Consider the following 23,477-nt stretch of genomic DNA (forward strand, 5'->3'; position numbering starts at 1 on the left):
GGCTCAAAATAATAGATTAGCTCTAATTTCTAACCCTACTTTGCGTGCCGGCCTCATAGATAGCCTCATTTAAATTATATCACCTATAATGATCTATTGCTTTTTCATAAATCTAGATTTAAATTATAGCATCAATTATATACTGCTATGCGACTATGGAAAATAACAGCACTAATACGTTTCATCTAAACTAATTATTACAAAGAAAATGAAAAAAGAAGGGGAAAAACATGCCAAAGCACAGAGTTGCGGCAGAGCATATAATCGCCGCCGCGTTATTTATCTAACTAAACATCCGAATTCAGATCCTTAAGGTACTTTAAGGAAGTAAAGTTAAAGAGAGATCAAAATAAATTGCCCCATGCCACCTCTGCACACGTGTATCTTAACAGGCATGAGGCCAATTTCTCCCCTCATAATATCTCTTTCTAACTTCACCCTAAAGTAATTTTATAAGATCCTTTTTACAAAAATATCCAAGGCTCACACCAAAACAAATGACAGAATCAGACATTCTCCTAAAGCTATAAGCCAAAGTCCTATAGAAGCTGAATCTTAGCCATGTACAGAATCAGCGCGAACATCCAAAAGAAGCTTCCTTGTAGAGTCGAGCTAGCTGATGAACAGCAAGGAAAAAGGAACAAAAGAATATATGAAACTTCCATGTGCATAATGTCCGGAAGGAAATTGCAGCATGTTATAATAGTTTCCAGAACAGTTTGCAATGATAGTTTTGCAAACTTCAATCTTGTTAGGGTTAATATTAGAAGGAACAAAAGCATTAGCGGATTAAAATCTACAAGATACGTCAGCTAACTGCTTTCAAAATGATAAACGCACCACACATCTGTCATGAAAATCAAGAAACATCAAATTTCTGATTTACCTAGTTAAGTTTTGCCTATCATAGTTCAGCAGCAAAAAGAGAAACAGAAAAAGAGCATATAATCTTTATGTATAAAAGAATAGAACACAATCTGCATTTAGGAAAACTTCTATGAAAACTTAAATGCAGACCCAGTTGTTCAAATTTGATCCTTACCGTTGTTACTGCTGTCCTGCAATGCTGGTGGTGGAGCACTCGATGAGTTTTTTAATGATATTCCTAGATCCTTGCAATCCATGCCAAGAGAACCTTCAAACCAAATTTCAACTATCTTATGTAGGGCAAAACGTGAGCCAAGGGAAGAAAGTTTTCCCTTTAATTCAATCATAAATCTCGAGCTCATATGCTAAGCAGACTATTGCATATTTGTAATCTTACATTCTTTGAAGCAAGGGAAGGCGGTCATATTGAGAAGATTGTAAAAGCCAGCATCGCAGACACAGCTGTAGGAGAACATTGATGTCTTGTTGCATGACCCGCCTCCACAATCAACCCAATGGCAAACTACATAATCATATGAAGAAAATTTTTATACTACGAAAACATAAAATGAAACAGAAAAGTGAGATCCATGAGCTCCAGCTCTCAAGTACCATCCAATATTGACCCGGAAGCATTTTTTGCTTTCTCTTGAGCAGGGGAAGGTGCGTTGGAGCATGAGTGTTCAAGACTACCTACAAAGCAAATCATACAAATATGTCGGCAACCCAGAAAACAAACAAAACTCCACCGAAAGATTATCAATCAAGCACATTCAAGAACTATATCACAATCAATCAAAGTTCACACGTTAATTTTTCATTGGACGTTAATTTGAACTCGCACATAAATATCATCTGGAGCTGCAATATCAACACCATTCTCTTCCTTTATTAGCAGGTCTGGGCAGCACCAGCTAGTTTACCAAAAAACAAATGAAACACACATTTCTAATATTTTGCCATAAAATTTAGTTCTCTGCTCTAAGAGATCCATGAGCAATTTGCAATCTCATTGGCCTGAAATCGTTAATTATCGGAAATCCGTTTAGGCAGTGTACTACAATTAATTGATTAGACTTCATGCTCTAAGCGAACTGCATGTATTCAAAGGCAAAGCTTGGGTGAAGTGTCACATAGCTGCAGAGTTCCTGTTTATGATTTTATGTGGGACCAGACTGTCTTAGGAATCAAATGAATCCTAATCCAAATTACTTCAAATTTAGAACGCCTCACGTTTAGAATCTTATGCTTAGATCCTACTTCAATATCTCAATCAAAATATCACACATTTATACTTTCACAGGCTCCCTAGCATGTGAAAGCAGTCTCTGAGTCACAAGCAAGAAATGAATTTTATCTACGCAATTTCAAACCATTTGTCTTGCCACCTTCCTTGGTTGAAAGTCAATTGCTTCAAGTTTTGTGTGATTTAGACAGTTTCACAAACTTTACCAAATACCTTGACCTTTTTGAACACATGCAGCCAAAATAAACACAATACATTATGCATAAGTAACAAACAGTATTTTTTCAGCAGAAGCAGTGTGACTACAAAATAATAGTCCGCACAAACATTTATTAAAGGGTGAGAGGATTCTTACAATTGGGAACTATGCAAGGAAGAAACGTTAACTTGTCGTGGTCAGAAATACGAGTTTGTTTCCAACCTGGATCACACTCGCATTCGTAAAGAGAGCTATTGCCAGAAGACTTGCAAGTACCTTTTCCACATCGAACTTCTTTGCAAATATCCTCTGATAATCATCAATTCACGTTTAGAACGGAACAGAATGAGAAGATTCTTCAGATTAAGTTGTATATCATATGAAATGAGAAGATTCTTCAGATTAAGTTATATATCATATGAAATGAGAGACAAGAAAATAACTCAACAGGGTAAAAAGTCGAGAAATCTCAAACCCAGAAATTAAAATCGACAGAGAATTCCAATAAGAAAGTCCATAAAAACAGATCATATAAATCAAGATTCAAAAGATAGACAATGAAACAACAAGAGAGAAAGACAGTGAGGGAAAGAGTCACAAACCGGCTATGGGAGAGAACAGAGGAGGCAAGAAATCATTGGAAGCAGTCAGAGGTTGTAGAAGAAGAAGAAATAACAGAGAAGCAACGACACTTGGAATTGCAAAGGCCATCTCTAACTCACACCAAAGGAGAAAAGATGTTTAAGATTGGGAATATTTAAAAAGTACTATTTAAATTGACTTGCGGGAAGTTTCAAAAAAAAGGGGACTCTGAGAATCAAGGAATCAATGAATCCGAAATTATGGTGAAGCGCGGCTCAGCAAGAAAAAGGGTAATGGGCACAGTGCGGTCGTTGGAAGTTGGAGTCTTGACCGCAATCTGAACCAATTTGATCTGACCAGTCATGCTCACCCACGTAATAACAGAATTAAACTACCAAGTTTGATCTTAAAAGTTACTCCAACACATTACTCTTCTGCCTCTCTTTACTATTTCAGGCTCAGTTCCTTTTTTAGCCCGATTCCAAACCAATAAATAATTTGATTGTAATTAATATTCAAATCAACCCCATGAATTGTCATAAAGAAGTAAGATAGAGTTTGATCATCACCTTACTTGCCACCGGCCAGCCAGCCAATATTAGCCGCTGGATCCAACCGAGGGCGGTCCTATGCCTACCCGATTATCCATCCCATGTGGAAAGTTTTTCTTGGACAGTATGTATCCCATGTGTGAACGTTGACAAACACGGTTGATTGCGTTATTTTGTCGAACACGTAGAGTCCCATCCCATGAAACACGAAGTGCAGATTCCCATAGTGGGACGCTGTTTTCCTTTGTATATATCAGAAAGTCGTTAGGCAAGAGGGAATGATCTTGGGCGCCGCCCCTACCTGAGTTAATGAACCTGACGAACGAGGATTAGGGTAGAAATCCATAATCTCCATTTTTAGCCACATCTCACCATAATCACCATTATCCTTTTTTCTTTTCTCTCGACGTCAGTGACACAATAACGACACTTCACATGACTTCATGGGCTTTTGAAACCAAACTTGTTGAAAAGTCAATTGGAAGCATTTCAGTTTCTGCATTATTCCCATTCGATAATCGCCCTATATCCGACGGAGCCTGCTAGATTCAGAGACTTGATTCAACTGTCATTCTCTCCGGCTTTAATTTTCATTGCCCACTCAATTTGACATTTTGTGATATTTCATGATGTTGTTTTGGATGAACTTTTTTTTTTTAAATTTATAAATTTGTCGTAACTTTTTCTTTGGTTCTATTTTTTTATATTGCTTTCCCTCTCCAATATAAGACTTAATTAATTAATTTTAAAAAATTTAATTAAATTAATTATTTATAATAGATAAGTGTTATTTTTCTTAGAATATATTTGATAATTAAGTGTATTAGTTTGAACTATGAAACATTTAATAAATGAAACTATTACAAGGACTACTTTAAAAAAATAAATAAATATAAGAAATAAAGTAGATTAAAATCTTATATTTAAAATCAAATTAAATATTAAATTAGCTTTTATATCAAGGATCAAAGATAATACTACCTCCGGTCCTAATTATAAGACCCAGTTAACTTATTTGAGGAGATTAAGGAAGTAAGTTAAGTTAGTTATTTGTAATAAATAAGTGTTGTCATTCCTAAAATATTCTTGCTAATTAAGTATATTGGCTAGAACTATCATTATTAGAAGGATTATTTTGAAAAAAATGCATAAATATAAGAGACAAAATGGATTGGGGTTTTATAATTAGGACCAATAAAAAGTCAAACGGGATCTTATAATAAGGACCGGATGTAGTACATAATATCAAATCCAGGTCAATATAATACTCCCTTCAGTCTCCTAACAAATGGGTTTATTTTAGTGTTAAATGGAACATTTCAGTTATTTTATCTTTTGAATTTATAATTTTTTTTCTTACATTCTGTTATACATATTAGGGTCTTTTTATTCGGGTAATTTCAAATACAAATAATTAAAAACAGTATTCTACAAAAATGGTCACATATTTTTTTATAAATAAATAACTTAACTAATTTTCATGGTCTTTGTAAATTAGTTATTAAATTCCTGTATTTAAGAGTGGAGTGAGTAGATTTTCATTTCATTGGCAAAAAAATTATAGATATTTGCAATTTATATATCCTGCTATTACATTTTTAAAATATTATCAATATACTTAATTTTACATTATTTTGACATTTTGAACTCTGTAGAGTTTACACTAACAAAACAATAAAAGGATATTAAGTCAAATTTATATTAAAATATCAAGTCACTATACATAAACGAAAACACATAAGGTTTATTACTGCCCTTGTGAGGACATTAACTATTGTTTTAGAACGCGTAGTGTGTTATTTCAACTTAAGATTTATTATTTCATTTTTTGAAAATTTCAGTATTATTATTGTTATAATTATTATTATTATAAATCTTTTGGATCCACCTTACAAAATGATGGGCCGAAACTGGTTTACGTGGCCTGATGACTGATAATGAATACTGATAACCAACAGGGGGAAGGGACTAGTCTTCCATAACACCGTGAATCAAGATTCGAATCCTTGTTAAAAGAGATGTTCACATTTAATGCCTGACAGTGTCTTAATAAGATTGCTTCCAACAGGAGGATACCTATGTTTTAGCCAAAAAAAAAATAGTGATAGACCTAGGCTCGTTTAATTTGATGTTTTTCTTGGGACTGAAAATTTGATATCATATTTTTTATTTTTTAATTATAGTTTTTTAAAGTCAATTTTAAAATATAATTTTATTATTGAATTATGGTTAACGTGTTTTTTATCTTGAAAGTATTTCCAACAGAACTATGGGCACTATAAAATTTTTTGAGCAACAATACATAATAATTTTTAAAGAGACAATTAATCTTTTAGTTCCTATGATTGTGATTCAATTGCATAAGTGGGGACAAAGTTGTATCAAGTTAATTTTAGGAACTGTGTTACAATGAAGTCAATTAGCAAACATTGTCATTTTTTTTCCTAACAATCAACATCAAATTAATTTTTGGAGAAATATTTTTCAACTCTGCATTAATGGTTAACTTAATAAATGCGACATTACACCCGTTGAAAACATAACACCATAACGGAGGTTTTGATTGTTATTAGTATTGGCCAATCAAACACGGAGGTATTTAAAAGCCTTAATTTTTTAATCATTTCTAAATAGATACTCCCTCCGTACCATATCGCAAAATTTAAATTTGGTTTGATAAGATTAGCAGTGTCTGAACATTAAATATGTTTTTATAAATTTTATTCCTAATTAATTTTTTATCATCTCTCATCATCTTTTGTCATACTACATTCTTTTTCATCCTGTATCTCATCATCAATATTTTTCTCTCTTATTTGCTTCTCTATTAAATAGGAAAAACAAGGTTCAATTTTTACATATTTACTCTTTTAAACTAATTTTAACTATTTTTTTAAATTGTACAATTTAGTTATAAAGATTTTATAAAAAGAACCAATGGGAGTATATGTTTGAAGAATCTTCATATGTAGCCAAAAAAAAAAACTAGCAATTAATTCACACTTATCAATAAAAACAGTTAAAAATATTAAATTTATTATAAAATTCAAATAATTTGCAACATTATCTTTATTAACTACATTAAACTCTAACATTATACTCCTTTCGTTCCTTATTATAAGAGACATTTGATGCTTATGGCATGTTCTTATATATAAGAGACACTTAAAAGTTATCTCTACTTTTTTGTGTTGATTTCCTATTTTATCCATATTTATTGTCTCCAACTCACACTCTCTCTCCATTCCCCTTCTCTTTCTTTCAATAATTTAATTGTTCTCTCTCATACTCTCTCTTCTTATTAATAAGGGCATTTTTGGAAAAGAAATTATATTTTTTACATATTAATTGTTATTAACTAATTTTAACTGCTTTTTTAATCAATATAATTCGGTTATTCGTCTCTTATAATAAAGAACGGAGGAAGTATTAATTTATACTAATTCTCATTACTCTTATTAAATGTAGACATATATGAAAAAAATATTTAATGTTCATTGAAACTATCAAAGGACTTTTGTGAAAAATACTAAAACTACTTCCTAAAAAGTGTCTTATAATAAGAACAGTAGAGAAAATAAGCTTTATTTCTAATTTTCTATTAACAATATGAATTTTCCCGGGCAAAATGTAATCATCACGGAGTGAAGTCAAAATGGCACGTTGACCAATATATAATTACTATATCTATATTTCATAACAAAAAGACCAAGATACAACACGAGGGAGTAAGATGAATGAATCATTTCATTCATTAGCCAAAAATGCTATAAAAAACAAATAATATGCTATGAGTAATACTATCATTATTTACATAATTAAATTTGGAATTTAAGAGAGGCAACAAGCGAGCACATATTTCCGACAATGATTTCAATCATACAGTGGCAATCTGACATAGATTTATAAACAAAAAATAGAATACTGTGAAATGCACTCTCACAAGAATGACAACCAGCCTTTTATAAAATTACATAATTGTGCCAGTTTCACTTTGTGTGCTTTTTCCTACCCATACGAAAGTTTGGCAAAAATCTTGCTATATAATAGGGGAAACCAAAGAATCTAACAAAATTTTGACAATCTTTCTTCCCTTCCGATTTATCTGCCTGTGAACTGAGGTGGCTCAAATAAGTTTTCCCCTCATATACGTAAGAAAGTTGCTGCCACAGAAGAACACTCAGTCCTATTTGCACGGAAAAGCTCGAAAAAAACAGATAGACAAGAACAAGTCCCCTTGTGGGTAGAAGCAGAACAGATCTGAGGAGAGCAGAAATAATTTCATTCATGGCTCTCCAAACCATATCTCTTCTAGTAATCCCTTTGAGGCCCCCAAGGGAGGAGTATTTCACAGATGGCCATATGAGAAAGCTTGCATATGCAGACATGATTGAAACATATAGGGTACTGACCACAGCCGAAATAAGGAAGGCAATGAAGTCACGGTGATTAGCTGCGCCAACACAGTTCCCAATCTGCGAAAGGTTACAAAACCAATTACCAATAAAGCTTTCAGATTCCTCCTCATAAAGAAAATTTGCAGCCTAGCCATGGTGTTATTGATAATAGAATGAATACCAAAAGCATCCACTTCGTCAGAGTTGACAGGCAATGGCAATCAAACACCATTTTTCATACAAGTACAGAACTATCTTCAGCTGTGTGGGACACGCAGAACAACACTTACACGACATGTTGGTAACAAATGCATCCAACAAGCTTATGGACATGCCAGAAAAAAATATTATACTTTCAGCGAGAGCACAGTTTGGACACGACTGATTCCATATCCAGGAGAACAATCAAGAAAAAAGATAGTTATAGACATGAAGCCCCACCAAGATTACATTATTAAAATTCTTTTCTAATGTTCTTCATTGTACATTTGAATAATACAATTTAATATCTCTATTTTAGTACATTTCATTATACAAATTAAAGGGTGGGGTACATTAAACATATTAAAATGCTGATTTGGCTTTCTCTTTGAATACACACGTATACACACTAATTAGTGGCATGTGAGAAACTGTCGCATGAGCATGCTTCACTGAGTTAAAAAGGTCGCCTACACACACTACAATCGGGCAACAAATCCCACCACGATCTGGAAGTAGTCCATCAAGAATAGTTCTCACCCCTTCAATTGTGGATAGAAGCAGAACTATTCCCACCTTTCCTTACTTCTTTATATTACTAGAATCAGCCCTTTTAATTTTTATCCCAAAATGTCAGCCTGGACAATAGCTGTCTGTTAACTGAAATGAGCGAAAAATTACCCTTTGTTGACATACACTACATAAAGAAACACTATTTCTAGCAAATAAAACAAAAAGCAATTCTCGTGATTGTCTTTAAGGGGATGTTTGGATAGAAACCAAACCATGGTTTCAGAAGTGCTTTTACGGATTACGAAGTAAATATGTGGAGGAGATTACCTCGTTTTGCGAAAAAGTGATTCTGAAACCTAGGTTTTGGTTTTGCCAAACACCCCCTAAGTATTTCAAAATTTACAAAAATTCAAGTTTGTTATGATGGAAAAGATGTCATTCCAGAAAAGAGCATGCAAATAGTATTTGGAAGTCTAGAGAACTTGAGGCTGTTGTGTATGGAAGTTTAGAGCTTTGCAAAATCCTTTATTGGAAGATCATTAACAGAAAGATTGGGAGCTGAAATTTGATAGCTGATTAAATGAGGTTTCTGTTGAATTCTTGTGAACCAATTCTTTTCTTCTTATTCTTCTCTAATATAAGTACCGTTTACCTAGCAATAAAACACCCCAAAATCATTCTCTTTGCTTTCTGAAATCAGGACTCTGACAAAACCATATTCTTGCTTATCAAAACCACTAGTTCTCGAATGTCTTCGACTCCCTTAATTCACACCTTAGTACTCACAAAATCCTTGTTCTGCTGAGTCCTAAATTCAGCAGGTAAATACTCCAATAACAGTTATCCTTCCCGTATTCAAAACTCCAAACTCATAATAGAACCCCAAGTCTATTGCTTGCACACTTCCCCTTTGTCACTGCAAATGCCTACCAAAGGTGACAACACGAAGATGCCAAAGTCACTGCTACATGTTATGTAATCATTCATTTGTTTTTACATAAGATTTCATTCATTTCTTACAAAGGCAGTTGGTGTATCATATGTTTTCATCATTGAAAGATAGGCCCAACAAACTGAGGGGGGAAAAAAATAGAAGAACAGATATAACTCAAGATTATACAGAAGGCTTCCAGTATACAACAAAATTCCAACTGAAGTAACATTTAATTCTAATAATCTATTTGACAGGTTAAACTAAACAATATATTAATAGGTCAAAAGTTGTATGGTCAAAGATGCCACACATGGTGTATATCATTGTCCAGAAGATTTCAGGGAATGTGCCACAGATTATGAAATTTCAACATTCAAGAAATGATGAAAACTTACAAAGGGACAGTGATGATCCATGTCCAGAATACACTTTTCACAAGAACGGCAATGATGAGTTCCAGGTGCCTTTGGTTTTGAGCAGTAGTGACAGAAAGTGTAGTTTTCAAGGTCCCCTTTCCCAACAGTAGGGTAGCTTCCCCACAATATATTTGGGGGTGTGCCTGCACACTTAAATGCCGCCAGGCTGAAAAAGGAAATCGTGGATATGGACAAGATTGCTGTTATAATGCAGTGAGTAATCCCAGAAAGACTGAATGTAAGGAGAAAGGGATAACTGCCCACACTCCTCCAACTGCATCAGAAAACAAAAGAACGTTATAATAAGTACAGAATAGTTCTCTCAACAGTTCATTTTTGAGAGCAAGTGTTGAAAGTATTCATTTTGTTAATATAAAATACTTATCTCCATCTAGAGTGGATAACAGAAAAGCATATTACTCAAGAACATCAGACACATTGTGGAGTGGACCATGAGATTGCCATATGAATATAAGTAAGGAACATCCTATCTTTTAAGTTATTATTGCATCCTGACAGATGTATCTAATACAACAATAATGCCGATAAGCTAGTATACTTAAGCATCCATAGTCAGACATTCCACCAGGAGACACACAGATAAGTTTAGCCACCGAGAACAAAGTGGTCAAATGCAAGGGTGGCATCAGAATTGGTTTAAACAAGAGAATAATGGCGTACTCACCAATCTCCGAGCCAAATCTTAATCAAAGTTACCTAATTCATGATGTGTTGTGGTACAGAGTATATCACTTTATATAATTAGCAATACTACGGATATGCTTCGTTGACACAATTTGGACCATTTAACCCACATACTTATGATATCATAATTCATATACCAATACACAATGTAAAATCTACAGGAAGCTCATTATTCATAAGTCATGAACGACTCACCTCACACTAGTACACTCTGCGTGAGCATAAAGCCCACTATCTAGTTATTTTAATACTTAAAGTAAGACATATCCCATACCCATTATGAATTAGGTAAGATACATCTAGCAGAGTACTTTTCTTTTGCAAATGCATTTGATCTTCTCCTGTACCTTCAAAACATCCCCTTTTCAACAAGTACTTTTAGACACATTCAACCTAATGAAATTAAAAGAAGCAAACTAAATCATGGCTAGTCATAATAAATCATCTTTTATAACAATTTCCATCCAGTAGACTGACTAGGAACTGCAGGAAGTTAATAGTTTCCTATCGAGGTGGCGCATTTGTTCACCCACTACTATTGGTCCATCAACAATTTGGTCAGAACAATTTGCTCTTTAATATAATTATCCTTGCAGCATTAATTGATCTCTAACAAGGAACCAACACCCATCTTAATTTTCTCAATATAACTTCTGAAAGGAAAGGAAAAATCATTCAACTGGACAAAAATTTAATAACAAGTTGTCAAGAACAAATGTGTATGAGCAATAAGAACAAAAAAATATTTTGGGGGGTTGCGATGAATTTTGGGCGGAACCAAGGATGATTGGATGAATAAGAATTCTGATCAAACATGACAACAGATAACAGAAAGTAAAAGAAAAACTGCACCAGCATCAATAGTGGCTTACATATCACAAAGAGCATAAACAAGATGACAATAGGAACAACACATCGATCACGAAGTCGTCTCCATTTAAAGCACTTGTTTTCATGTTTTTGTTTGTTTTGATTTGTTATGGCCCCACACCAGGCACATTTGAAAACAGATGTACAAGATGGAAGTAGTAGGCGCAGTCCACATCCCCAGCAAGTTGTCTCGTAATTGTCCGTAACCGCAGTCACATATTGCTCCTAAATTTGACTTTTATATGAGCAACCAAGGAAGCTACAAAATTTTCAAACTGTAAAAAATAGCAAGCAATAACATACATGAAGTTATCTATGTACTATAAAAGACTGAATCATAGTGGGCACAAAACAAACTACACAAGCATCCAAAACTATATTATTTTCCCCCTTTTTTATTTTGAAGAAATAGGAAGTGAAAGTTCATAAACAAAGCATGCATTGTGGGGGGAAAAATCTTCTTTTCCTTCCCAACAATAATGCACAAACCACTAAGCAAAAACTCAATGTCTAAAAGCAATCATGATGAAATCTCAAGAGACAACTTCTCAGCAGATTTAGCTCTATTCACAATCCATTCTCCTTGTTGAGTAACTAAAACAGAACTGTCCTTACCTAGATAGTGAAGTCCCAGTTTTTAAGTTCACTGATAAACATGAAAGAGAAAGCCATGTCACTGTGGTGGCTACTAGGAATTTTGTCATGTAAGAAGCCATTGTAACTTTATTTATAATATAACACAGAAAGTTATATAAACTTCGTTTATCCTTTATCTCTAAGAATAAAAAAAATTCTATTTATTCTGAATTTTCTAGCTATCTTCATTTGACTTCGTTTCCACTGTAAATTTAACATGCTTTAACCGCGTACCTGCACAGGCACAAATGTCCAACTGCAATTTTACATGTACTATTCTACCCGTTAAAATGTAGCATTCCTACCGAAAAGCATGTGAATATCAGCTTTCTGTTTCCTTGAGAAAAAAAAGTAAAAATGAATACAATTGCTTTGGGTTGTACCATGGCACTGAACTAATTTCAAAACCCAAGTTTATTACTTGGATACAAAAAATTCCAAAAACCCCACATAAACACACTAAATTCGAAAAATTTATAACGGCAACCAAAGGATACCCATTCCCCAGAAGAAATTCTATAAACACTTAAATAAAAGCAAACACAGGGATGACAGGCGCATTACACTGCGAGAACATGCGAATCAGAGCTGGATAATGCAAGCAGGAAATATCATATATGGAGGAAATCGAATATAGAACAAAATTTTCAGTGAGCGAATAAAGACGCTTGCCTCGGAGGATCTAATGGCTTCCGGCGTCCTCAATAAGTCATCGTTGGAGGTCCCTTCCACCATTTTCTCCTCCCTTTATTTCTATGTGTCTAAATCAGAATGCTATTTGCTTGTATTTCTTTTTTCTTTTTTCTTCTGAGTGTTTCTGTGTTGATTAGTTGGCTCAATGCTTTCCTGCCAATTCGCCAATCGGCAAGGAAAAACTAGGAGCAATTGTTTGTTGTTTGACCTCTGGAAATGGACTACGGAGAGAGAAACCTGGAAATGGGTGAAGGGGACGGAGAGAGAGTGGACGCGAAGGAAAGACAAGCGAATGAGAAGGAAAACTCAAAGCCGGCCATATTGGGCCTCCTCTGTTGGGTTGGGTCGCAACGCCGAGCCCAGACCTGGCCTTGTTGGTCCATATGTTAATCAGGCCCGCGTACTCTTCGGTGTTTTCGGTGCAAAATCCACTTTTCTCTATCATTGGGATATAAACTGTATTGTTGATAATTTATAAATAATATTTTTTAAAAAGTTCATAAATGTTTTAATAGATACTCCTCCGGTTCTAAATGTAAGGCCCTTATTATGTAGGACCGGAGGAATATTTTGATTATTGATTACAGGATTTATCCATGAAAAGAATGCCAAAAAAAAGAGGAAAATACAAAGTCTTGAAAATGTGGATAAGCATAATAAAATGAGAGTCAACAAAAATTGATCTAGGTGATAAGAAATCAGTTTATAACTTACAAAGTTATGAATTCAAATTGCAGGTTGGGTTGAGAAAAATAAATACCAAAATATGTAAAAATGGTTAACTCATCTTATATTCCAATCCATATGGTTTGGGCTTTGCTCATGAACGTCTCAAAAATTAAAAAAAAAAAAGAAATAAAGAAAACTATGGGTACCTTAAGAATGGTTTTCTTTTTCTCATTTGGTCATCCACGGACCATGACAGCCTGAGGAGTGTCTTTAACCTTCCTTTTTTTTTTTTTTTTTTCTGGTCATTCTGACCGTTGACTGGTGGCCGATCCTGCAGAATCTTGCATTGACCTGAATCTCCCATAGTACCAAGAGAAAAATCACGTATCGCAATGGACAGAAAAGTCCATCCAACTCACAGCCTTCACGATTATTTCCACTATGAATAAGACATCGAAAATTCTAGTTTGGCCACTGGTGAAAAACAAGTCAAACTCATTAAGTAGTCTTCGTGCCTCTGGAAAATTGGCCTCGTGCGGATGCTGGCATGCCATGTGCCCATGCAGCAAGTAGAACTGAGCATGATTTTGAAATTAAAAAATGATCTTGTTGAAATAAAAAAGTGCATTAATATATGTGTGAAAAGTCACCAACATCGACTGTATTATAATTTGTTTAAGATGGTTTTACTTTTATACTCCTGTGTGTTTGTAAAAGATTTTAAATTCGGATTTTATTGCTAAGTAAACGTTGCGTCTCTCAAGTCTCAATTGTTTTTTTTTCCCTCCCTCCTTTAGTCTAGATTTGCAGCATTAAATTCGATTGCATCTCAAGAAATGGGGTTGTGGAGAAAGGAAACTGCGAGCGAAGCAAAGAAGCGGCTATGGCTAGCAGGACCAATGATTTCTGCGGGCTTTTTTATGTACATTTTACAAGTGATTTCGCTGATTTTGGTGGGTCATCTCGGAGAATTGCCTCTATCCAGTGCTTCAATGGCTACTTCGTTTTTCAATGCCACTGGTTTTACAGTGTTGATGCGTTCGTAGTGTTTCTTCTCTGCCTCTGTGATAAACACATGCAAATTATCAGAAGTTGAGTTATGAGACTTAGGATCTGCCTTTTCCCGCAAGATCTAACATCCCACTTATCTAAGTTGATTACTAAGTCTTTGATATTATGCTTTTTAAGAGCTTGAGTGATTTCTTGGAAGTTTCGACTGTCATTTCATGATATTGCGATCCTTCAGTTTTGTTTTCTCAAAATTTAACATTTCATGTAATCAAAGTCCATTGCTTTACGCTTTAATGCCTTTTTTCTAATGATCAAACTGTGGTAAGGGATCTAAACATCCTGGATACCAACCATAGAATTTCATTGTCTCTTGCTTTCCTCAACCTTTCAGTTTTTCATCAATTTTAAGAGCCTTTACACATACTCAAAATCTGCTTTGTTCAATGCTTTTAGAGGGGAATGGCGAGTGCCTTAGACACATTTTGTGGTCAATCATATGGAGCAGAGCAATATCACATGCTTGGCATTTATATGCAGAGAGGCATGTTGGTAATCTTACTTGTTGATATAGTCCAGACCATTACTTTGGCTAACTTGAGACCTATTCTAGTTTTATTGCATCAAGACCACAATATTTCAAAAGAAGCCGGAGTATTTGCTCATCACATGATTCCAAGCCTTTTTGCTTTTGGTCTTCTTCAGTGCAACATTAAATTCCTTCAAAACCAGAGCATAGTCTTTCCTCTGGTTCTCACTACTGGAATCACAAGCTTAATACACATCCTTTTCTGTTGGGTGTTGGTTCTAAAAGCTGGCCTTGGAATCAAAGGAGCTGCCATCGCATTTTCCATTTCAAATTGGATTAATTTGTTGTTGCTAGCACTTTATATCAAGTACTCTTCTTCATGCAAGAGGACTTGGACGGGGCTTTTCAAGAGAATCCTTTCATAACATCCCGCAGTTTTTCAGACTTGCTCTTCCTTCAGCTCTCATGGTCTGGCATGATTCTTATTTTTGAGGCATCGTTCATTCCCCAAAGGATCCAATATATTGGTTCATCTTTATTTTTTCTTCACCATTAGATAAAATGTTTTGCAAGGACTCAATTGCTATCTACTTTTCTCAGGAATAGATAATGTTATGATTGTTGTTGACAAGTTTTTCTTTTTTTTTGGTTTTTGGTGTAACAGATTAGAATCATGGATGTTTGAATTGATGGTGATCCTGCCTGGTACTTTTCCTAATCCAAAACTGCAAACTTTGGTTTCTTCTATATGGTAAGTTTTTCTGTGAGAAGCCATGCTCTAGTTAGTACTAAATTCTTTATGGCATCTGCACAGACAACACACATATTCCTTATGGATTTTGAACTCCTTCTGCAGTTTTAATACATCTGGTATGTTTTGGATGTTGCCCTTTGGAATGGGGTTGCTGCAAGGTCAGTGGTTTCTTGCTAAAAATTTATGCCTTTTTTTTATTATGCAAAACAACCCCAGTGGAAGTTTATATAGCTTTTAGTATGACAAGGATTAATTTGATCCTAATTTGGACTTTGACAAGTTTTATTATGCATCTCAACTCTAACAGTATAAGAATATCAAACGAACTAGGGGCTGGCTCTCCAAAAGCTGCACAATTAGCACTTAAAGTCACCTTATTCATGGCTGTCATAGTGGGAGCTTTTGAGTTTTCTTTGCTGATGCTATGAAGAAATATTTGGGGTGGAATATTTACCAATGTACATGAAGTAGTGAGACATGTTGCATCCGTTCTGCCAATTGTGGCCAGGTGCAACCTTCATGGATTCAATTCAAACTGTACTCTCAGGTACTGACATCTGCTCATTAAACTGAGTGTAAAATGTGCATATCACTTATTTTTAATCCTCAAATGGAGAAGGAATAAGAGCCAAAGATCACATGGTACGATTACATACTGCATTTGTATTAGTCATATGTCTGTGGCCTATGTTTCTCTGTGCATGTGAACTTCACCATTGACAAGTAATTGGCAATATTTTTGTAAATAAGGTGTTGCAAGAGGGTGTGGTTGGCAGAAAGTTGGTGCACTTGTGAATCTTTATACATATTATCTTGTGGGTGTTCCGTTTGCTGTAGTCTTTTCTATTGCCCTCCACATGAAAGTAAAAGTAAGGTTCCATCCATCTCCTGGTGTAAAACACTTTCAATTGAAGCTACTTGTTTTGAGTAATATTGGTTTGTTCTACAAATAGGGTCTCTGGATAGGTATGGCAGTAGCACTTGTTGTGCAAGCGGTATGTCTTCTTGTCATAACCATGTGCACTGACTGGGAGAAAGAAGCAAGGCATCCTCTTATCATCAATTTGGCATTATATGGCGAGCTGAGATGCTGACAAAATCATTCATTTTCTAGGTTAAGAATGCTGCAGTAAGGGTACAAGGTCCAGGGGTCCCGCAGTAAAGAAAATGTTGCTAATTGATGGAGCTGTAATTCTGAAAGTCAGGATTTTAACATATGAAATAAAGATTGCTAAGGTATGCGGCCAAAAAAAAAAAAAAAAAGGCTCAACTACGATGCACATTGTAACAGAGAAAATACTGTCTATTGACTAAAAGTTCGGCGGTGCACCTAGACAGACTATGACAGGAGTGCTTAGAACATTTAACTGACTCAATATTGGCTCCTTGAACAACTGAAATTGTAACCTTTAGTCTAATGGCTCTTGTACTAGAATATTCATTTTGGGCCAAAGGCCTTGTAGGTGGCATAGATACTTTTCTACAAGTGAAAGGTCATAGGTTTGATCTTGCTTGTAATATCAGGCTATTAGTACCTGCCCCATTAATTTAGAAGAAAAGAATATTCATTTTGGATGCTGAAAATCTAGATCTAATTTTTCTTTTCAGATGTGATATGCAGAATCAAAAGAGGGATCAAAAATTAGTTAGCATAGTTTACATGAATTTTATAATAAAACAAATCTGGCAGGATAGTGAAAATATATCATCATAAAAGTAACATAAAGTACATATTCAATTTCCCTATAGCAGTTATTTTCTCATTTGCCATCAGTATGGCATAATACACAGATATTCACAAACCAAAGGTTGTGTGTACATATTAAGTATATTGAAATGAAATATGACTAAGCAATAGTTATTAATCTATAACTACGTTATCTTACTATTTTATTTGCAACCATATTCATATATCCAAAAGACAAGCATACTTCAAGTCGAGACATTTATTTTGTTTTTATTTAATATCGTTTTGACTTTTTCTTCAAAAGAAAAGGAAAAAAAAAAAAGAAAAGAAAAAGCATTTACTTTGTGCTTTTACTAAGATTAGAGTAATAAGAGAAAAAGTGCTTACGTATGATGATATGAAAAATCTAAAGTAAATCCAATTACAAGGAATATGACACAAATCTAAACAGAACAAGCATAAGTGTCAAGCATGGATATCCATACGCTGGAAGAAATTGGAATGCTATTTGCATCTCTTTTCTTCTTCTTCTAAGTGTCCTATGCATTTTTTTTTCTTCATATGCACAGATATCTTCCTATTAGAAATAATTATGTTGAGACACGGACACTGAATCTCAATTCACCACAGTATAAGAAATTAAACTCTTTCATTAGTCCTAACTCTTGTTGGTCTTGAGTGTCTCTGTGTTGATCAGTAGGCTCACTGCTGCCAATTCGCCAATTGGCAGGGGAAAGCTAGAGCAGTTGTTTGTTTGACCTCTGAAAATGGACCTCAATGCAGTCCTTATTGGGCCTCCTCTGTTGGGTTGGGTCGCAGCGTCGAGCCCATACCTTTCCTTGCTGACCCATATCTTAACCTGGCCGATGTGCTCTTTGGTTTTTTCAGCCTGCAGATCCGCCTGCCTTTATCTCTATAATTGAGACACCAAAGTAATACTACTTCCGGTCATAATTATAAAAACTAGTTGATTAATTTGAGAAGATTAAATAAAGAAGTTAAATTAGTTATTTATAATAAATATGTGTTATCTTTCATAAAATGTCCTTACTAATTAAATGTGTTGGTTATAACTATATTGTTAAGAGGATTATTTTGAAAAAAAAATATAAATATGAGAGACAAAGTGGATTAGAGTCTTATATTTAGAATCAAAATAAAATTCAAATAAGGTTTTATATTAAGAACCGGAAGTAGTATTTTATTATCAATTTTATACATTTTTGTCACTGTATTAAATAAATTAAACATGGGCTTAACGTAGTTTGAGAAATAACTTCTGAATAGTATAATCTAGGAAAAAAATTTATATTATATATAAAATAGGTAGATTATTATTCAGGAACATATTTTCGATTGAAAATTAGTTCATCCATAAAAGACTAAAAATAAGATTTGTCAGTCCGTGAAAATTTATTACATGACTTTCGGGCATAGATATATATAAAGCCATGAATGTGATTCTAAAGCTGCTTGTGCAGATTTTGGCTTCTGATAAGAGCACTGAACCGCATCAGACAGAGACATCATTTAACACGTACCAACCTTCTTGGACCAGAAACCCTAATTTATCATTCCCTCCAATGCTTAATAAAAAAACAACTTAATTAATTTAGGTAAATTAAGTATGCCAAATAAATCAGTTAATTATATCGCCCTGAAACTTCTCTATTATATAGTTTATAAATTCCGTCAATTAATTTGGATAAAAATAAAAAGATAAAAAATTAAAAAGAATTAAAATTTTATATTTATAATCAAATATAAAGACCAGCTCCAATATTAACTATTAAGAATCGCAGAGAGAGTATTATGCTAAAACTAGACACCATAAATCCTCCTAAAGTTTTCAAATCATCATGATCTAAGAACAAAATTTATGATAGTTGTGATTAGACGGTGATTTAATTACAGCTTAATATAAGAATTAGTTTGACATTCAATTTGATTCTAAATATAAACTTCTAATTCACTTTGTTTCTTATATTTATTTATTTATTTTAAAATAATCCCTATAATAGTTGCATATGTTAAATATTTCATCAAATGATAATTTTAATCAATACGCATAATTTGGAGCATGCATATGCATTTATTTACTGAAGCAATATATGCTTCTTTGAGGGCTCAATATAATATATATTACCTCCTTTTTTTTTTAAATATAAGGATTATTTTGACATTCAATTTGATAATAAATATAAAACTTTAATTTATTTTATCTCTCATATTTATTTATTTATTTTCAAAATAGTTCTTATAACAGTTACACATAATAAATATTCTATTAAAAGATAGTTCTAACTAATATACATAGTAGGCAAAAGTATTCTATTAACATATATTTATTATTTATTTAATTTTTTTAGATTAATTAATTAACTTTTATATTAGGTGTCAAGTGTCACATTGTACTGAACAAATCCAAGCTATATATAATGATCCTGCGGCAAAATTGAGGCAGGCACAGAGGAGGCACAGATGAATGAGCTGTTTGATGGTGATGGGTTTTGAGACATGAGGAAAATGAAAGGCATTTTCCACAGAAGAAAACAGGACCACCTAAGAAATTAATTAATTATATGAGCTTGTAATATGATTGATTATATCCTCTCTGAGGAGGATATGTTCAAATGAATGAAAATACATAAAAGACGACATTTAATTAATTTGCTGCTGCAGAATATCTTTTTGTGCGTTTGAATAATAAAGCCCATATATATAGCTAGCTTCATCAATAAATATATATATATTGTGATCGTAGGCCTGTTTTTTTACTGCTTATTAGTTATTATCAGGGTTCTGAATTAATTTAATGCTAATAATCATCATCTTGGACCACACGACTCAGATCAATACTGTCCATGCAGCTTGGTTTTCGTCAACTGTAATTTTACGTATTCATTATTTTCTGAAAAGGAAATAATGGATGCTTCGTGCGTCTGAGTTGAATTTGATCCACTATGGTGGGAGAGGGAAGAAGAAGAGCCACCTTCAAATGCAACTTTTTCATGTGCATAATTGATTTCTATAACAGGAGTCTATGTATGTTGATATTATGATTAATATTATCTTTATGTCCATCAATTTTGACTTTTTTTTTTTATGTTTGTCATTAAAATTTGGAAGCAGTGATATCAAATTTCATAAATCAAAATCACTGGTTTTAAATTTTAAGAACCAACATCAAAAGTAGTGTTTACTTTAAACCATATAGTATTGATATTTTCTTTTATATTACATCCGATTCTTAATATAAGAATTTGATAACTAATTTACGAAGATGTGATTTTTACTAAAATATCATTGTTAATTATGTACTTTAGAGTTACTTATTAATGAAAATTCCTTAATATATGTAATTACTATAGGATACTTGGGAAGAAATTTATAAATATTCAAAACAAAATGAATTAAAATTTTATATTTAAAATCAAATTGAATTCCTAACTAATTTTTGTATTAAGGACTGGATGTGGTATATTTTTTAAATCAATGTTGAAAATGGTGGTTTCGGATTCTCATTAAGACCCACGACTGACATCTTTATAAATTTTGGAGCCATGATGTGTTATTTTCACCGGTAGATTGGATGTGGACGGATCTCAAGAACTGATGAACTTTAGGAGTTTAGGTGCATGTGTGTTTGTGGGGGAGATGATGAACTTTTCTTTGGATTTACTTCTCTACTTTTGGTCGTTCCTCAAATCATAGTAGAGAGGACTATATAGTACGAAGAGGGCATTAATAATTATTTGTATCATTTGTATAGTCAAGTCTCCTTACACACAGAACAAAGTGGTTTTGTTTTGTTTATGAAGCAAATTGATTGGTACCATTTGCTTGGGTACAAAGCATATACGGATTTGTCTAGATCATCCAAATCAATTTCTTTTAGGCAAGCATAGCTTGCGGGTAGGGATCGAACCCTGTTAAAAGCCACCATTAGGTGGCTATCATATCGTTATGCCACACAGGCGCTGGCCAAATCAAATTTAAATGACCGGCATCCGATTATTATTATTATTATTTATACATATATATTTTTTAAGCTACAATACTGTTCTAAAATTTTAAAAATATCACTTTAATAAACAAAATGACATATTGATTAGATAGCATATGAGATTTTAAAGATAAAACTACCTATGAGCATTTTTTTTTTAAAAAAAAAGGAAAGGTAGGCATTTCATAACAATGTTAACATCCTCTAGCCTTTTTCAAATGCTAACATCCTCTAGTCTTTTTCACAATTTGGATAATTTCATTTATAATTACTTTTAATCATTTCAAAACTTAGGAGGAATTTGAGAAGGGGATACATTTTAAGCCATTTCCTATATCCATTTTCACAATTTTGATAATACCATTAAAAACTGTTTTCAAACACTTCAAAATTTAGGAAGAAGAACTCAATCAAGGGATTATTATTCAAGCTGTTTCTTATACTTGCAACAATATTAACAACGCCTCTAGACATTTTCACAACTCTGAAAACACCATTAACATTTTATTTTTTTTTGCAATTTTCAAATTTGGCTAATTCAAGCAGAGCTTCATTATTTAAGCCATAAGTATTCATTCATTGCATCAATTCCAAACCACGAAAAAACGAAACTACTTAAATAATTACCCCCATTGGTTGAATTGCCAAGTTTAAAAATTGCAACAAAAAAAAAAGTGTTGTAGATTGCATCAACTAAGTTGTGAAAATAGTTGAAGGTGTTGTCAATACTATTATTGCAAGTGTAGGAAACATTTTAAATAATGAAAAAATGAGTTGTTAATGATATTATGGAATTTGTGAAAATGGTTGGAGGTGTTGTTAATATTAATGCAAATGCAGGAAACGTCCGTCTAACCAATGCATCATTTCTGCTTATTAGAGTGATCTTTTTGAAAGAAAAAAAAAGTAGTATTTTCCTGGAATTTTCCTCTTGCAAGCAATATTGCACTGTTTTTTTTAAGTGCTTTTGGTGTACACTATTTCTTCTTAAAAAAGAAAGACTATTTTATAGGTATTTATTTTTTCTTTAGTTTTAAATCTGGTACTTATATTTTTTTTCTTCCCTTATTAAATCTCTTAACTTTGTTATATTAGCATCTTTAATCCTTGTATAAGGTCATACTAACAGAGTAAAATTATAGGACCAATAAAATAAAATTAAAAAATTAATAAATAGAGAAAACGGCATAAGTATCAAATTAAAATTGTGAGAAAGTATGCTTACTTGAAAAATAATTTTTTCAACATAAAGAAAAAAAAATTTACATCCTAGATCCAAACTCAGAGGGAAAGTGGCTCAAAGGGAAGTAATAGGGAAACCACAAGATCTTAAGTGAGATAATAAGGGTCTCTGCTACCTTAATCGAGGTTCAATCCTCACCCTGCCAATGGGGCAGCGTTAAATACTTGTGACCAGCATCCGCCCCTATGGTCTTATAGAATGCAAAGGGATTAGTCATTAGATCGCTTTAGGGATACCTGCGAAAGGGGGGGGGAAAAAAAGATAGGAAAGCATGTGTGCGGCTTGAGGGGAGTAAGTAGGAGTGTGGAAAATACAAAGTTACAAAAATGTTAGAAACAACAAGGGTTAATATGGGAAGGATGTACCTTCAACCAATCAAGGTATCCCTTTCACATGCATGGCTTCAACCTCCTGTAAACCCCATGTGAAGGTGACCAACTATCTCTAAAGTATGTGTGCATGTTATGAGATTCTTTTTTTTTTTTTTTTTAAATCATGTTACGAGATTTGAGATTCTTTTAACTATTCACCTTTCTTCCCTTTTATTATTCTTCACTTCTAACTCAATTCTATCCATGTTAAATCAAGTCTTTTTTTTTTCAACCGTTTTTGTAATATAATTCATGAGATAAAAAAAAAAAAAAAAAAGTTCAGTTCGAGTGAGTACAGAGGGGCGCACTCATTGTGAGATAAATTGAACCGACTGATTAATAGAAAAAACCATAATTCGGAATTTAGAGAAAATTGAGAGTCAGTTGAAGTTAGGCAATA

At 33.4% G+C, this 23,477-nt stretch overlaps 1 protein-coding gene and 2 pseudogenes across 2 annotated transcripts; 1 reads left to right on the top strand and 2 right to left on the bottom strand.

Moving 5' to 3' along the window:
- Positions 1 to 226: 226 nt before the first annotated feature.
- LOC114728802 (protein jagged-1-like) lies at positions 227 to 3,207 on the bottom strand. Of its 2 annotated transcripts, none has more exons than XM_028915751.1 (6): positions 2,915 to 3,207; positions 2,469 to 2,621; positions 1,480 to 1,560; positions 1,265 to 1,390; positions 1,043 to 1,135; positions 227 to 612 (listed from the first exon to the last, which is right to left on the bottom strand). In XM_028915751.1, exons 1-6 carry the CDS (start codon positions 3,021 to 3,023, stop codon positions 572 to 574), a joined length of 603 nt encoding a protein of 200 aa, XP_028771584.1. In that variant the 5' UTR covers positions 3,024 to 3,207; the 3' UTR covers positions 227 to 571. The 2 variants fall into 2 exon arrangements, with proteins under 2 accessions (XP_028771584.1, XP_028771583.1); XM_028915750.1 differs by having other exon boundaries at positions 227 to 616; positions 2,915 to 3,205.
- Positions 3,208 to 7,316: 4,109 nt separating this feature from the next.
- LOC114728800 (protein S-acyltransferase 11-like) lies at positions 7,317 to 13,062 on the bottom strand (annotated as a pseudogene).
- Positions 13,063 to 14,315: 1,253 nt separating this feature from the next.
- Positions 14,316 to 18,376, top strand: LOC114728799 (protein DETOXIFICATION 16-like; annotated as a pseudogene).
- The last annotated feature ends 5,101 nt before the right edge of the window (positions 18,377 to 23,477 follow it).

This window comes from Neltuma alba, unplaced genomic scaffold (genome assembly GCF_004799145.2).
Source record: "Neltuma alba isolate B1F8T4 unplaced genomic scaffold, ASM479914v2 tig00012575_pilon, whole genome shotgun sequence".
Classification (NCBI taxonomy): Eukaryota; Viridiplantae; Streptophyta; class Magnoliopsida; order Fabales; family Fabaceae; genus Neltuma; species Neltuma alba.

Excerpts from the sequence above, each read along its gene's own strand:
- LOC114728802 (XM_028915750.1), bottom strand. The coding sequence starts at position 3,023 with ATGGCCTTTGCAATTCCAAGTGTCGTTGCTTCTCTGTTATTTCTTCTT. Across the intron at positions 1,391-1,479 it reads TTCCGGGTCAATATTGGATG|TTTGCCATTGGGTTGATTGT; the intron begins GTACTTGAGAGC and ends ATGATTATGTAG. Across the intron at positions 617-1,042 it reads GCAGGACAGCAGTAACAACG|CTAGCTCGACTCTACAAGGA; the intron begins GTAAGGATCAAA and ends GCTGTTCATCAG.